At 36.9% G+C, this 16,418-nt stretch overlaps 2 protein-coding genes across 6 annotated transcripts in view; one reads left to right on the top strand and one right to left on the bottom strand.

Moving 5' to 3' along the window:
- The window catches only part of LOC100022188 (glutathione S-transferase omega-1-like), a 193,371-nt gene that overhangs the window by 79,315 nt on the left and 97,638 nt on the right, over window positions 1-16,418 (top strand). The window lies entirely within an intron of this gene.
- LOC100028437 (cilia- and flagella-associated protein 43) overlaps window positions 1-16,418 on the bottom strand; it is a 161,116-nt gene that overhangs the window by 59,575 nt on the left and 85,123 nt on the right. For all 4 annotated transcript variants that reach the window (XM_007479064.2, XM_007479059.2, XM_007479056.3 and 1 more), the window contains 3 exons: window positions 12,891-13,021; window positions 5,029-5,176; window positions 3,628-3,720 (listed from right to left, as the gene is read on the bottom strand). In XM_007479064.2, coding sequence (XP_007479126.1) covers window positions 3,628-3,720; window positions 5,029-5,176; window positions 12,891-13,021 — 372 coding nt within the window. The remainder of the gene's footprint in view (window positions 1-3,627; window positions 3,721-5,028; window positions 5,177-12,890; window positions 13,022-16,418) is intronic.

The following is a 16,418-nucleotide window of genomic DNA, read 5'->3' as shown; positions in this document are numbered from 1 at the left end:
TGCCTTTCAGGCATGGGGGACAGCCAATGCAAAAGGGCAGAAACACGCGATGGAGGGCTCTGTGTGTGTGTGTGTAACAGAGAGACAGAAAGAGAGACAGACAGAGACAGACAGAGACAGAAAGTCAGACCAGTTTGACTAGATTGCACAGAAGGGGAGGGGGAATAATGTACAATAAGGCTGGAAAGATAGCCTGGGGGAGGGTGTGAAAGACTTTAAAAGCTAAACAGAGGAGTTCATATTCTATAATCAAGATAATAAACCACTAGAATTTATTGAGTAGGGAAATGACATGGTCAAATCTTTGGCATCTCTGTGGAGGATAGACTAACATAGAGACCTGGGGCAAGCAGACCAGTTAGGAAATCAATGAAATAATTCAGTTTAGATGAAATGAAGATTTGAATTAAGGTTGTAGTTGTGTGTCGGGGGTCAGATACAAGAAATGTTATGGAGAAATGGCCAATTTTGGAAACCAATTGTTCATGTGTAATATGGAAGATTGAAGAGGTGAGGATAATGATGAGATTATATCCCTGGGGGGACTAGAAGACTGGAAAAATAATGGTTCCTTCAATAGAAATAGTAGGAATGCTCAGAAGAAAGATGGATTTTTTGGAGAAAAATATTGAGTTCTGTTTTGGATGTGTTAAGTTTGAAGTATTTTTGGAACATCCAGTTTAAGAGAGAGCAGGGGAAAACCCTCACAATTTAGGAGTATAGATGATGAGTTAGCAAAGAAGATTGAGAAGGAAGTCAGATAAGTTAGAGAAAAAAGAAGTGGCATCTGAAAAATACAAAGAAAGCATATTGAGGGTGAGGAAGGAAGGTTGACAGTGTCAAATGAATCAAAGTTCCAGAGAGTTAAGGACAGAGAAAAACCATATTGGATCTGACTGTCACAACCACAGTACCTACAAAGCAAGAACAATGAAAAACAAATATAAAGTATATTTTTAAAAGTACCTCTTAGAAAAAGGAACACACACATACAAATGCATGAGATTATAAATTACAGGTGAAAACAAGTCACCACAAGAGCTTGTTTCATTCTAGTCTGGGCTCTCCCTGTAGGTTTGGAAGAAAGCTATATTTATATTTGAAATTGACATAAATCAGTTAGACATTATACAGAACAAGATTAAAAAGCAAAATTGGGGGCAAATGTGTCAACATTACCAAACTTGGAGTCACAAGGCTCAATTTTAATCCCTGCTCTGTCTCTTATTATGTGATCTTAGTAAAGAAACAATCTTTCTGTCCCTCAATTTCCTCATCTATTAAAAAAAGCAGATCAGTGCAGGGTTGGAGGGGAAGACATAGGTGAATTTGTGGGCAGTAGAGAGGCCTTCAATTAGACAGGAAAAGGTTGAAGATTAGAGAGTGTAAGGATTATACATATATAAATAAAATATATATATATATATATATTTGTATTTATGTATATATATTCATTCAACTTGAGGAAACAGGACAGAATAGCATTAGTTCTACTTGTAGATAGGTTACCTTGGCAAGGAAAAAAGTTTCACAATGTGAAAGAGGGATAGGAGAAGATAGTAGTGGACAGCATCTGAAAGACATGAGATGAGGATGGGATAAGAGGTAGCTCTTGGTAAATGGCCTCAATGTTTTTGTAAAACATGAGGCAAAGGGTAGCAGCTGGGTAGCTCAGTGGATTGAGAGCCAGGCCTAGAGACGGGAGGCCCTAGGTTCAAATTTGACCTCAGACACTTCCCAGCTGAGTGATCCTGGGCAAGTCACTTGACCCCCATTGCCTAGCTTTTACCACTCTTCTGCCTTGGAACCAATACAGAGTATTGGTTCCAAGACTGAAGGTAAGGGTTTATTTAAAAAAACAAACAGACAAACAAATAAATAAATGAAACATGAGGCAAAGTATGGATTATTGATGGTGTCTTCTCTCTTGCCTATATCTTCTCCCGTCCTGATCCACTATTATTTATGCTTTCCATCCCCTTTGTGGCTATTCTCTTTCTGTGGCTATTCTCTTTCTTGACATGAGAGGAGAGCTTTGGGCCAGTAGTAGTAAGGATGGATGTCTCAAGTAAGGGACTTCTGAGGGTGACATGGATGAGATGGAGGAGACAGTTAGTAGTGACTTCATTTCCTCTTCACTTACTTTCTCCATAAGTCTCTGCAGTCTGGTTTTGCACCTCAATATTCAGTTGAAATTGTTCCCTCAAAGTGTAATGAATTAAACTCTCTGGAGGCTGTATTTCTAATTTAAAATATTAATTTATCTGCTGCCTAAGATTTCTAACTAACCAATTCCAAACAGATGCCATAAAACTCAAGACAGGAAGCCAGCCTGAGTCAGAGAGAAAGAACAGAAGCTTTAGCATGAGCAATAGCAGCAAGGCAGGAGAGTGGGTCAGGCCAAAAAAGACAACTTTCAGTCATGTAAGCCAATGTCTTGTCTGATGTCATCCCTCAGTCCCTCCCCAGGACATCTCTGATTGGAGAATAGTCAGGCAGGGGGTAGTAGCTTCAGAGGTCTCAATTCCTACCTTACCCCACTTCATCACAGGAAAGGTGGGTCTCAGGAAGGGGGGCCCAGAGGCCCTCTTCCTCCCTACCATGCAGTTAAATGCTTCCCAACATGGTGACTGCCTTGTTGATTTCATCACCTAATCAAGTCCTTGCAGGTTTTTATATTTAAACAAAAGATAGAAGGATCCAACCTAGTTTCATAGTCTGGGAGAGAGACAGTTTTGAAATTTTAAAAATTAAACTGTCTTGTGGGCCAAAGTGGAACCATTTCTCAAAAAAATAGCCCAATTCAATATTAATTTTCAAAAAGAGTTAACCAATGATATCTTAATTTTAAAAGCTTTTTCTCAATCCTCATACTTCTTGACTTCTTTTCAGTCTTTGACTGTCAGTCAACCTCTCTCTTTAGTTTTTTACTATGCTAGTCTCTCCTGTTTCTTCTCCTACTTGTCTGACAAGTCATTAATTTTCTTTGAGGGGAGAGACTTTTTTTTGGCTTTTGTTTGTATTCCTAGGACTTAGGAAAGTGCCCAGCAAATCATAGTCATTTAGCTTTTTCACTTGTCTTGCAGAAAAGATGCTATTCCAAGGGCTGAGGAGGATGTATAGTTAGATTAGTCAACTACATAGGATCAAAACAGAAAAGAAGAATGTGAGTTGATGATGTAGTAGAAGAGCAGAAAAGCATAAATTGCAGGTCATTTAGGATGAAGAATAGGTATAGAAGATGTAAGACAGAGTGAGAGATAGAAGAGGCTGAAGAGGGAAAATTTAGAATTCAAGATCATAGAGGTGACACTTATGGATAATGGGGAAATTCAAGGCATGATCCTGCTCTGAGCTGACAGAGGTATGTCATAGAAGTTGAGAAGGCTGATGCCTTGGAAGGAGTCATTAACATGAATATTGACATTTTCAAGTTTGATTATAGGAGAAGTATAGATCAAGAGAAAACTATTAGAGCTTCAATGTCCCTAGTGAATCAGGGATACATAGAAGGCACAGTTTTGAAATTTTGCCTAGGATATATAAATTCTTTGGCTTGATTTTTTTCTGGCATCATTTGTTAAAACATCTTCTATAATATATATCCGTATATGTATACACTCAAACCTCTCTGTTTTTCTTTTGTAACCAGGTAATTTCAACTTCATAGGCCTCATCTGAGATCTTGGCCTCAGTAAATGAGTGTTTTTTGTGATAGCCCTGAGAAGAAAGGATAGATATTTGTATTAAACCAAACTCACTGGTTCACCAAATTCCCATACCCATTATTTGAGAATTACCCTAAAACCCTATTCTGTAAACTTTCTCTGATTATCTTGAATACAGTCAATACTTTCATTCCCTCCTGACATGAAATTCCTTTGAATTAATTTTCAACAAATACATCAAATACATTTAATAGTCTGTTCACATATAATGTCATGTTAAACTTAAAACATATATATTTATTTGTATATTATTCATATCTGTATCATGAATGTTGGTCTTAGATTATAGATTCACAAAATGCAAGTTAACTTATTTTTGTACAACTCTTATATGATCATAGAACCATATGTGGAAGGACCTTTAAGCCCATCTAGTCCAACCTCCTCTTTCTAAGGATGAGGAAATTAAAATCCAGAGAGAGATTAAATAACCTTTCTAAACTCATGCTTATAGTACAGATAGGGGGCATAATGCTACAGGTAATGAGTAAGATTATAGATACTTAAAAAAAACCACCTTACTTTCCATGTTAGGGGGTGGTTAATGAATTTCCCAGGGTCACATAGCTAGGAAGTATATAAGGTCAGATTTGCCTCTAGGCCTGATTCACTATCCTCTGAATCACCTAGCTGCCTCTATAATATATGCCTTTAATGGTTGATCATCTTCACAATGATATTTTGTCCTATATCCTTGAGTTTAGGGGCTATGGGTAGAAGTAAAAGGAATAGAAAATAAAGTTTTAACTTTATATTTTAAATAATTTTTTATATTTTAAAAATGACACTTCCCACATGTTAAAAGCTATAGGTAAGGCTATAAATGTTTCTCAACTCTGCCATCTAAGTTAGGAAGCAAGAAACAGGATTTTTTGTATAATAATTAGAAGTAATCAACCATGTTCTCAGCTATGATTTGATTGGCTTCTGACTATGTTCTTCCAAAGTAACATGTTGGACATTAAGAAATATTTTCAGTCTACATTTATGTAACTTTTCATTATCTTAAGGATTTTCCCCAATAAGTATGAATTTAAAAGTTAATTTTGTTTTTACTGTAATTTCTATTCAGATTTAGTATTTTTTAGGAGTACTAAAAAGGGTTAAAAATATCATCTCAACAGTTACAAGGGAAGAAGGATCACTTGTACTCGTGTAAATCATTAAATCATGAGTAAAAGGAACAGTATATTTAATAAAAGGAATTAAGATCATACCTACTTAAACAATAACACTAAAAATGATTATAGGATTCTGAGATTAAAAAAAGATATATCTACAATAAAAGCTATAACTCAACTGATTGTTCATATAATGTATCCAAAAAGAGCTGTGAATCTTTCATTTCGAAAAAAAATTTCTCTTCCTCCTCGATGCTTTTTTTCATAGAGGGTAGATAGACCTCAAGATATTCAATGCATTCATGAATTAGAATTCCCATTATAGTCCTATGGGTTGAAACAGAATGAACAACAATGCATGTGTATTCTAAAATTATTTCAATAGAACAATTTACCTTTTATACATTTTTTCAAAAATAGAATTTTCTAATACATTAAAAATATGAAAGTGAATCATCATGATGTTACTTCAATTTTATGTAAATTATAAACTATCAACTGTAAGGATAATTTAGGGTTGACTTAGGACAGCCCAGGGGTCTGTAAGTTGTTTCTGATTTGTCATTTGCTAGCAAATGTCTGTCATAGGCCATTCTCCTAAATACTTAATCCTTAAGTATGGGTGTAGACATTCCTGATTTTGTTAGACTAAGTAGGGTGGAGTAATCTTAAATTCACAATCCCCCCTGATGTTGATTGGGAGACCAGTCTCCCCAATTAATCACTAAACATAATCATCCTGCACCTTCAAATTTTCTAACTGTAGGTTCATACATAATTTTGCCTTCTAAGAGGAAATTACAATAGTTAGATAGAAGAGGGAAGTTCATTCTGGATCTTCTTGATGTAGTTGTAGGTTTTCTGGCATCTTTCTGCAACAGTTCATTCTCTGCATTTAGGAATTAGCAAGCTTCTTCCTTGAAGATCTTTTCTCGAACAAAATTTCAAAATCTTGGATTTTTATTAAAATACAATCCCCCCCCCCAAAGTAGGTGTTAAAAAACATCCAGTTCAGCTTAGGATGCAATGTTGAGTTATGGTTGAGTATGAGTCAATTATCAAGAGGAGAAAAACAAAACAAAAAAACCCCCAAAAATATAAAGAGAAAAAAAGGAAGACAGTTAAACTTTTGGTAGAAAGAAAAAAATTCAAAATCAGAATAAAAATACCAGAATCTATGTATATAAAATGTTGAGTAAGCAAGAATAAATTCACAATAGGCCCTTGTATTAGGGTTCAATAAATTTCTATCCCACAAGTATATAGGACAGAATGTAGTAATATTTCACTTACCCATTTGCAGCCAAGACTACAGGAAGTTGCCATACTATAAGAAGAAAAAGAACTAGAATTTTATTTTGATAGGGAAGTGTCATTCCAGTCCCTGGTCTGATTTTTTGTCATTCTTGGGGATATGGGGAGCCAGGATGATGTCAAACTTTGGTACTTGTCTGAGTATTTCACAAAGAGTGTAGATACAATGAAGTCCTATGACTTAATATATGTCAAATGTTGCAACCTTGAGTCTCACACTAGATTTCCCTGTGTGCTCTTTTTGGCACTATTCAGGTTAAGTCTGTGCTCCTTGTTTTTATCTCATTTCCTAAAATCAGACACAAACATTAATCACAGTCCCATAACATTTTATCAATAAATGGCAGGTTCCCACAGTTTAAAGCTTTTGGGTATGAATCAATATTATAGCAAGTATATATATATATATATATATATATGTAAATATATATATAACTTATATTACTACAGAAAAAATATTAATTGTATGTACCTTTAGTACAAGAAATGTGAAAAAAGGGGGGAAATCAAATATTCTAATAAAAAGAAAAGCAATAATAAAAATAAGGGGGAAAGAAAAAAAATCATGAATTCAATGTGTTCTCAAAAAATAGCATCCACTTGTCAATGGATTATTATCTCCAATGCATGTGATAGGGTACAGTCAATCAGTCTCAACAGAAGATGCTCTCTTTACATGTAAGCAATGAATCCAAGAGTCCTTTCCTCCAATCTTTATCGGTGTTGGAGTAGTTAACAATATTTGGAATGGCCCTTCCCAGGAAGGTTGAGTTGCTCCAGTAATGCTGGAAATTCTTAATATACACCTTGTCCCCTGGGTTCAGGTCATGAAGTGAAAAGTCTAGTGGTCCGGCTTGTACTGCAGCTCCAGATTCATGGAGCTCACACAGTTTGTGCTGTAATTCCTGTATATAGGAAGCAATAGTAGTATCTCCCCCTAATAGTGATGTATATGCAGGGGAGAAAGGCTTAGCCTGTATAGGTGGATGTCCAAAAAGCATCTCAAATGGTGAGATGTGTAGGTCTCTGCTAGGCCTGCTTCTAAGATAAGTAGGGCCAGAGGGAGAATTTCAGGCCATCTTAAATGTGCCTCAGTGCATAATTTGCCAATCGTAGTTTAAAGTTCTCTGTTCATTCTTTCAACTTGGCCTGAGCTCTGGGGATGATATGGTACATAAAATTTGGGAGTTATCCCCAAGCAATTATGTATCTGATTTATAATAAGGAAAAAGACATGTACAAAAATATTCATAGCTGTGCTCTTTGTGGTGGCAAAAAATTGGAAAACGAGGGGATGCCCTTCATTTGGGGAATGGCTGAACAAATTGTGGTATATGTTGATGATGGAATACTATTGGGCTCAAAGGAATAATAAGGTGGAGGAATTCCATGTTTGGAACTGGAGCAACCTCTAGCAATTGATGCAGAGTGAGAGGAGCAGAACCAGGAGAACATTATAAACAGAGACTGATACACTGTGGTACAATCGAATGTAATGGACTTCTCCATTAGTGGCAATGCATTGATCTTGAACAGTTTGGAGGAATCTAAGTGAAAAACCACTATCCACATTCAGAGGAAAAACTATGGGGGTAGAAACACAGAAGAAAAACAACTGCTTGAATACATGGGTTAAGGGGATATGCTTGGGGATGTAGACTCTAAATGAACATCCTAATGCAAATGCCAACAACATGGAAATAGGTTCTGATCAAGGACACAAGTAATACCCAATGAAATTGCATATCGGCTGTGGGAAAGGTGGGTAGAGGGTAGGGAGGGAAATAATGTAATTATTGTAACCAAGAAATAATGTTCTAAATTGACTAAATAAATTCAAATTTAAAAAAAGGAAAGAAAAAAAAACATTCAGGAAGTAAACAGGAAATAGTCACAGAATACTTGTACATGGAAGGACACTCTATTACATGTCATCATGCACTTTCCGCATCCGCATTTAAGAAATGTTTATTGATTGATGAAAAAAAGAATGTATGTGATTTAGGACAGAATCAGTAAAATGACTTCCTCTATCTGAATCAATACGTGCTGGTAGGCCAAAGCAAGGAATAATTTCTTTTAAAAGAACCTTAGCAACAAATGCCACTGTGGCTCGGGTTACAGGAAATGCTTCCAGCCATATGATCAGTTGATCTACTATGACTAGACAAAATTTATAATGTCCAGCCTTTGGCATTGTTATGAAATCTATCTGTAGGTGCTCAAAAGGTGTGTAAGCCAGAGGATGCCCACCAAAGGCTTTGCCATGAAATGCATGTTGGTTATATGCTTGGCAGGTAGAGCAGGCTGTATATACACTTTAGGGGCTTTAGTAGTTATACCAGGGCCTATCCATACTCTCTTAAAAGAGTCCACGATGCCCTGGGTACCAAAGTGACCATTTTTATGAATAGATTGGAAAATTTGGTGATAGAAACTTCTAGGGAGCAGAGGTTTTCCTTCAGATGACACCCATACTCCATTAATCTGTTTTGCTTTGAATTTTTGCTTCCATTTTTCTTTTTCCTTTTCATTATAGGAAAGTAATAGATTTAAGTCATCAGTGGTTGTTAATGTTAAAATTAATTCAGGCCCTTCTATGGCTGCTAGCTTTGCAGCAGCATCTGCTCGATCATTTCCCCTAGAGACAAGGTCAGTAACGTCTGTAAGGGCAGAGCAATGAACTACAGCTAGGACTTCAGGCAGCTGGAGAGCAGAAAGAACTCATTAATAATTTCTGCATTAGCTATAGATTTTTCAATTGAAGTTAAAAATCCTCTCTGGAGCCATAGCATCCCGACTGAGTGACAAATGACAAAAGCATATCTAGAATCCATATAAATTGTTGCCCTTTTATCCTTGGCAATTATACAGGCATATTTCAGAGATATGAGTTCTTCACCTTGAGTGCAGTGAAGGTGACCACTCAGTGGCAAAAGTGACTACAGCGGCTCCAGTGTAGCATATGCCATCCCTCATAAAAGAGGAACCATCAGTAAATAAGACCAGATCTGGATTGTCTAAGGGAGTGTCCAAGAGATTACCTCAAGGCTTTTCTGCCATGGACACTAGTGTTTCACAACTGTGTAATGGTTCTCCTGAAATTGGTAAATCTGGAAGCAAGGTGGCAGGGTTAAGGGTTGTACAATGTTTCAAGGTAATGTTTTTGCTGTTTAACAAGGTTATTTCATATCTTGTAATTCACTGATCCGAGAATGCCTGTGTTCCTATGCCTTAGCAACAATGCTTCTACCTCATGTGGGCACATAATTGTTAATGGGCATCCCAATACTAGATCAGCAGTTTTTGTTACTAGTAAGGCTATAACAACTACTCCTCTAAGACATGGTGGTGCTCCTGATGCTACTGGGTCCAGTTGGGGAGAATAATAAGCAATTGGGCGCTGAGAAGGTCCCAAAGTCTTAGTTAAAACACCTGAAGTTACCCCTCTTCACTCATGTACATACAAAGTAAATGGCTTGTTGTAATCTGGGATGCCTAGAGCAGGGGCAGACAGGATAGCCTGTTTTAGATCTGATAGAACTGACCTGTGTTCTGGCTCTAATTTGAGGGGTTCAGGGACTGAATCCCTTATTAGTGCTATAAGGGGTTTATTAATTTCCCCATAGCAAGGAATCCATTGTCTACAAAACCCTGTTGCTCCTAAAATTGCTCTCAACTGTTTCTTAGTGGTAGGAGCACTTAAATTTTGAATATTTTCAATACGTTTGGGAGAAATAGAGCGGGCACCCTCAGTCAGGATGAAACCCAAATATTCTACTTTAGGAAGACACTATTGAACTTTATTCTTTGAGATCTTTTCCCCTGTTTTGTGTAGTTCCAAAAGAAGGTGTTTACTATCTTCCTGACATGCTTCTGCATCTGTTGAGGCCACAAATAGATCATCAATGTATTTGATTAATTTACTATTTTTAAATGTTATATTATCTGTGTCTTGGCTCAAAAATTGTGCAAATAAACTCAGGCTTTTCATGAACCCTTGTGGCAGACAACTCCATGTAAAATTAGAGCTCTTCCAAGTGAAAGCAAAGATATGCCTGGAGTTCTCATGTATGGGTCTGGAAAAGAAGGCTGAGTACAAGTCCACTACTGTAAAGTATGTAGCTGTGCTAGGAATAGAGGAAATAACCGTATGTATGTTGGAAACTATGGAGTGTCTCTTTATAACATCATTGTTCACAGCCCTCAAATCCTACCATTGGGCCCTGTTTTTGGTTTTTTAATGGGTAGGATGGGTGAATTGTATTCATATTTGCAAGGGATTATTATTCTCTGGTCAATTAATGAGTTTATTACTGTGGTCATTCCCTCAATTGCCTCTTTTGAGAGGGGATACTAAGGAATGGAAGGAGGTGGACTAGATTTAGTGTTTATCTGCACAGGAACAGCCGACTTAAGTAAGCCTACATTGGAAGAAGGTGTGGCCCAAAGAGACTCCAGTATATCTGCAGGTATTACAAAGGTGGAATGCTCTTTCCCCTCTTGACTCTCTTGAGAGAAGTACAGGGAGTAATTTTAAAGATTCCTCAGGTATTTCCAATGATAAGGGATCATTTGGGATTGTGGCTCTGAGTTTGCATAAAAGGTCCCTCCCCAGCAAATTTAAATGGGAGTTAGGCATCAAAAGGAAGGAATGTTGTACTTCTAGGGGTCCTACAGACACAATTCTAGGGGAAAGTTTTTTTTAACTTTTTGGGGTATTCCTAACACTCCCATTACACTATCTGAGCCAATGGAATAGCAATGTAAATCAGGTGTACTCTTTAATACAGACCTGGAAGCTCCAGTGTCTAAAAGACAATCATAATAGGTGTTACCTACCTTTAAGGTAACATGGGGCTCATTAGTATAGGGGGAGAAGTGGATAGGGCAACAGGTAGTAGGACATTGGGGTCTGGAAAATCCCCCCAGACACCTTCATTGTATTTGGGAAGTTCCTTGGAGTCATTTGGTTTGAGTTATCATTTCCCCAATATCTATTCCTATAGTTATCATTCCTAAAGTTGTGGTTTCCATTATCATTATTATAGTTATTTCTAGAATTATCACTTCTGTAGTTGTTATTAAACTGCATATTCCTTCTCATTACCTTGAATAAAGTTCTACACTCTGTCATTCTGTGACCCTTCTTCTCACAGAATTGGCAGGTAATGGATCAATAATTAGATTCCTGGAGAGGGGCAAGTGCCATTGGTTGAGTATCATGCCCACTTTCCAGTTTAGCAATCTAATCTTTTAAACATGTCAATTCTTTCTTCATTTTCTCCATGAGATTATTATTTTCTTCCACATTTTCTTTGTTTCCCTTTGAAACATATAGAGCTTTTTTCCGTAATTCTTCAAGGTCCATCTCTGGCCATCTTGGACAATGTGTTCTAAAATAATCCCTAATTACTTTGCAAGAGTTATTCACAAAGTGCCCTCTAATTTGTCTTATGCAATTTCCTCATTTAGAGGTTCAGATACAGGTTTGTCAAGTTCAGACCTATTTTTTTGTGGGGTGGATATTTGCCAATTGATCCTGTAAGAAGCATTTTAAATTATCCAATTGGGTTTGTATGTTTTCCTGTATTTTAGCCTCAATTTTTTTATATTTTCCTGTGTTTTATCCAGATTTTTTATGTTTTTCTGTACTATAGCTTCAAATTTTTGCATAATTTCCTGCATTTTAGCTTCAGATTTTTGGATAATTTTCGGTATTTTAGCTTTGGATTTTTGCATAATTTCTTGTATTTTAGCTTCATATTTTTGCATAGTTTCCTGGATTTTAGCTTTGGATTTTTGCTTGTTTTTTTTTTCTGTATTTCAGCTTCAAATTTTTTTTATGTCAGCATTTCTTAACACAGTATTGAGGAGTACAAAAATGACATTAACTAATAACATAAGAAATTGGAGGTATCCTGAATTCCTTAATGTCCCTAATTCTTCAACTGACATATAAATGTTGGAGAATGTAGTATTCATTTATATATATATATATTATAGTTATTTCCCTAGTGGGCCTCACAAAATACATGGAGAGCAGGACAAGGCTAAAACTTTCTTCAGGTTTCTCTCAGTGCTAATTAAGAGTTAATCTAGGCAGTATTGTCAGTGAGGGTTGCCTAATTGGGTTGTTTGTTCCGTGAGGGAAAGGGGATTCATAGGTAAACAGCTTCCCCAGTCCTGTCACTTTTAAGTTTAAAAAAAAAATGGCTGTTTTCAATTCAAATTAAGGAGAAAAGCGAGGAAAAAAATGTTTTATACTCACCTGCTCTAGCAGCTGTGTTTTGAAGCTGAGTTAGCTGTTTAAAAGACTGACTGATTTGAGCAAGTAATAAAGAGAGAAAGGAAAGAGATTTCACAGAAATTTGAGGGTCTTCATCACACCCTTCATGGATTAGCCAGACTGTAAGGATAATTTAGGGTTGACTTAGGACAGTCCAGGGGTCTGTCAGTTGTTTCTGATTTGTCATTTGCTAGCACATGTCTGTCATAGGCCATCTTCCTAAATACTTAATCCTTATGTATGGCTATAGATATTCTTGATTTTGTTAGACTAAGTAGGGTGGAGTAATCTAAAGTTCACACATCTATAATTTAATAAAATATATTGACTTTAGTAATATAATAAATATTTTATTTGCTTCTATATCTCCTTCTGTTTTCATTTTTTTCAATGAAAGTTAAATATTATACAACTTGTACCTTCTCAGCTTGTACTTACTTCCATTTAAGGCAAACAAGGGCACCATCTTCTTTGCCATTCATTAGTATGAATTGGCCATCTAATGAAAATGCCATTGACTGAATTCCTTCTCCATGGTAAGAATGGCATCGTGACCTGACAAATGGTTCCTAAATAGTTAAGAAACAACACAAGGAAAGCATAAAAGTTGCTGTTTATATGTTTTATTAAGTCAAATTAACACATGCTTTGATTTTGGCAAATTTATTATTATTATTAATATAATAAATTATATTAACAAACAAGTCAAATATGGATTCTAGAAAACCCATAACTCAATGTCTATGTAGGTAAAAAAAAAAGAGGCATGAAGAAGTTTAAGTGACTAATTTATGCTATATCAGTAAACAAATGAGGACTTAAACTCAGGACTCCTGTTTCCCAACTCAAGTGTTCTATTGGTTAAACTATGTAATTAGAAAAGCAATTTGACATAGTGAAAATAACAATGGTGTTGGAATCACAAGAATTAGGTTTATGTCTTGCTTCTGCCTCTCATGAATTTTTTTTTTTGGTTCTTTTCTGTTTCCTCTCTAAAGTCCCCCTCAGTGATCCCATCTACTCTTTGGATTCAGTTATAAGCCACTATATAGAAACCTTTCTAGTCTATATCTCCACCCCTCTGTGCTCCCTAGAGCCTCAGTCCCATGTTTCTGACTACTTCAATATCACACCAAGAATTCAAACTAAACCTATCCAAAACAGAACCTTTCCTCTCCTCAAGGGTTTTGCAGCCTTGCATATCATAAGTTCTTTATAAAAGTTCACCTGTTTATCACTTAGAGTCTCTGAATTTGATTTCTTATCTGTAAAATGAGTATAATAATACTTGCACTACCTGACTCTCAGGGTTGATATGAGAAAAGCACTTTGTAAATCACAATGTACTGTAGAAACATGAGCTACAACAATTTACCCTAACAGTTTAAATAGCTTAGAATAGGGATCCTCCAATATTTTAAAATGAGTATTTGTTTTTTTTTAATTTTCACCTTGGAACTAGGAAGAGATTAAGTATTAGTGCTGAGGTTTCACAGAGTGGGAAGGGAGTCTGTCAGAAATAAAGTCTGCAAGCACGAAATGGAATACTATTAGACAATGTTCTTTTTTTGATGTCATTATCCATGTAGAAAATTGTGATATACTAGTTGAAGTGTCTATCTTAAGGAAAGTAATAAAAGGCTCTGGGACTTTCAGATCATATGAACAACAAGAAGACATTTTCTCCAATCTCCATGACCTCTCAAACATCTCCAAAAATGAAATTAGCAGCAAAGATAAAACAACTTTAGCTATTTCCATGGTCCAGGACAGTCAGAATCTAAAATAAATCTAAAAATAATGTTTAAAAAAAATCCTCCCAACCCAGGAATTGCTACAACTCTGAACTCGCTCAGCATCCCTCCCCCACCCCCCTTGCTATTGGCAGTAATTCTGTACTAGCAGATCCAAGAACATGATACAATCTCATATCAACCCCCATCCCAGTCCCCTGACCCCCTTTTCAGTGCTGGGGGGACTCTAGCTCCAGGATAAGGAAGTTTACTTGGGCCCTGACAGCCAGCTTTGCTATAGCCCTTCAGAAATAAAAGCTTGCCTGGGGTCTGCAACCCAGAAGCACTGCCAGTTTTGGGGAAAACAAGGTCTGAACTACTTGTGTTAGACTAGAGAAGTGAACTGAAGAATAGAGAGAGTGGGATAGGCCACTAGGAAAGGACACTGTGCTTGTGGGAAGTAGTACAGCACTCCATCACACCTGAGGGAAGAGTACTGCATCCAGCCAGAACTACTTCTGACCACCCAGAGTCAGATGGGGCAGAGACCTAGTCTAATGAACTACAAAATGTCCAGTGTGGGAAACACTTTGAGATTCAACCCCCAAGGAAATCACATTAAGAGTGGAGGGAGTCGAGAAATGAGTGACAAGGAAAATAAGGGAGAAAAAAATGTCTAAAAGTACCAAAGATCTCAGAAGAAATCTCAAAGACTTGGAAGTCAACAGAAAAAACAGTAAGAAACAGAAGGAAATATGGCCTCGAGATGTAGTAAGCAAGTTTAGGTATCTATGAATAAATTCTGAAAAACATTAAATTATTCAACACTTGATGAGACAGAAAATCCTGTGGAACTTGAGAACACTCAAACACAAACCACTATCAGAGCAGAATTAATGTCTTATAGGGGGCAGCTGGGTAGCTCAGTGGATTGAGAGTCAGGCTGTAAACCTTAAAATTCCTTAGACTTATAAATGTTGGAAATTTTACCACTGGGAAATTTCATACTTGGAAAATTTCTTACTGATAGTCTATTGGAATGTGAACCCCATTGGCATGGGAGGTTCCTCCTCCTCCCTTCTTAAGATTACTTTAGGACAGAAACCTTTTGCTGAACAATGGAAAGGACTTTGACCTATGCTTAAGCATAGAACAGGAATTTCTTTGAGTCATGATTGATTTTAGAATTGATACAATGGAGATACTTGGAATCAATCTCCACCCTACTCAGTCCTAACAGGATTGAGGAAGGGCTGCAGCATAGATCAAAATTTAATTATTCCAATCTCTACCCTACTCAGGTTAACAGGATTTAGGAAGGGCTGTAGCAAAGGATCAAAGATTTAATTATTTGAAAATATGACCTTCAACAGACATGTGCAAAGCCAGAGACCTCTGGGTGGTCCTGGGTTAAGCTAGAGCCTCCATTGGCACAGGGAAATTGATGGACAGTGATTGGTAGATGTGAGAACTGAGGGGAGGGAACTTGGATGGTTTCCTTAAAGATAGAGGGGTCTGAAGACTCAGGGTGGTGGTTGAGGAGTTTGTCTGAGCGGTTGGAGTGTGCTCTGAGAAGCTTGCTCTGAAGGAAGCTGAAGGTGGGGGCCTTTGAGACTGTTTCTCCATTTTGGTCACGTGAGTAATAGGGACTGATCTCTTTTCTTTGCCCCAGCTATCTAAGGGCTTGGGCCTTTTGGCCCAGCCTAAACAGAGGGGGTATTTAAACCCTATTCCCTTCTCTCCCCTTTTGCTCTCTCTCTCTATCTCTAATTCCTTTCTTCCTCCTGTTTGTAATTAAACTCTATAAAAGGCTGACGGCTGATTTGAGTTTTCATTTAGGAATTACATAGCTGAATTCCTTGGCGACCTTAAATTAATATATACATCAGTCTTTTAAAGTGATTTCCTTGTCACATTGTGGCTGACCACACGGGAGTCTAAAGAATCCTCTCAATAAACTTCTGAAATTCCTTGCCTTTTTAATATACCGTCTCACCACTTAGTCCCCCTTTTTTTTTTAACAAAAAACTTGGCTTAAAGACACAGCTGCTAGAACACATGAGTATAAAAAACTTTTTCTCTCTTCTCTTTTCTCCTTAAGTTAAATTGGAATCAGCAGTTTTTTCTTTTTCTTCCCTTTAATCTTAAGGGATAGCTGGGTAGCTCAGCGGATTGAGAGCCAGGCTTAGAGACAGAAGGTCCTGGGTTCAAATCGGACCTCGGATACTTCCCA

The sequence above is a fragment of the Monodelphis domestica genome, chromosome 1 (genome assembly GCF_027887165.1).
Source record: "Monodelphis domestica isolate mMonDom1 chromosome 1, mMonDom1.pri, whole genome shotgun sequence".
NCBI classification, from domain to species: domain Eukaryota; kingdom Metazoa; phylum Chordata; class Mammalia; order Didelphimorphia; family Didelphidae; genus Monodelphis; species Monodelphis domestica.
This window is presented reverse-complemented; position numbering and strand designations above follow the sequence as displayed.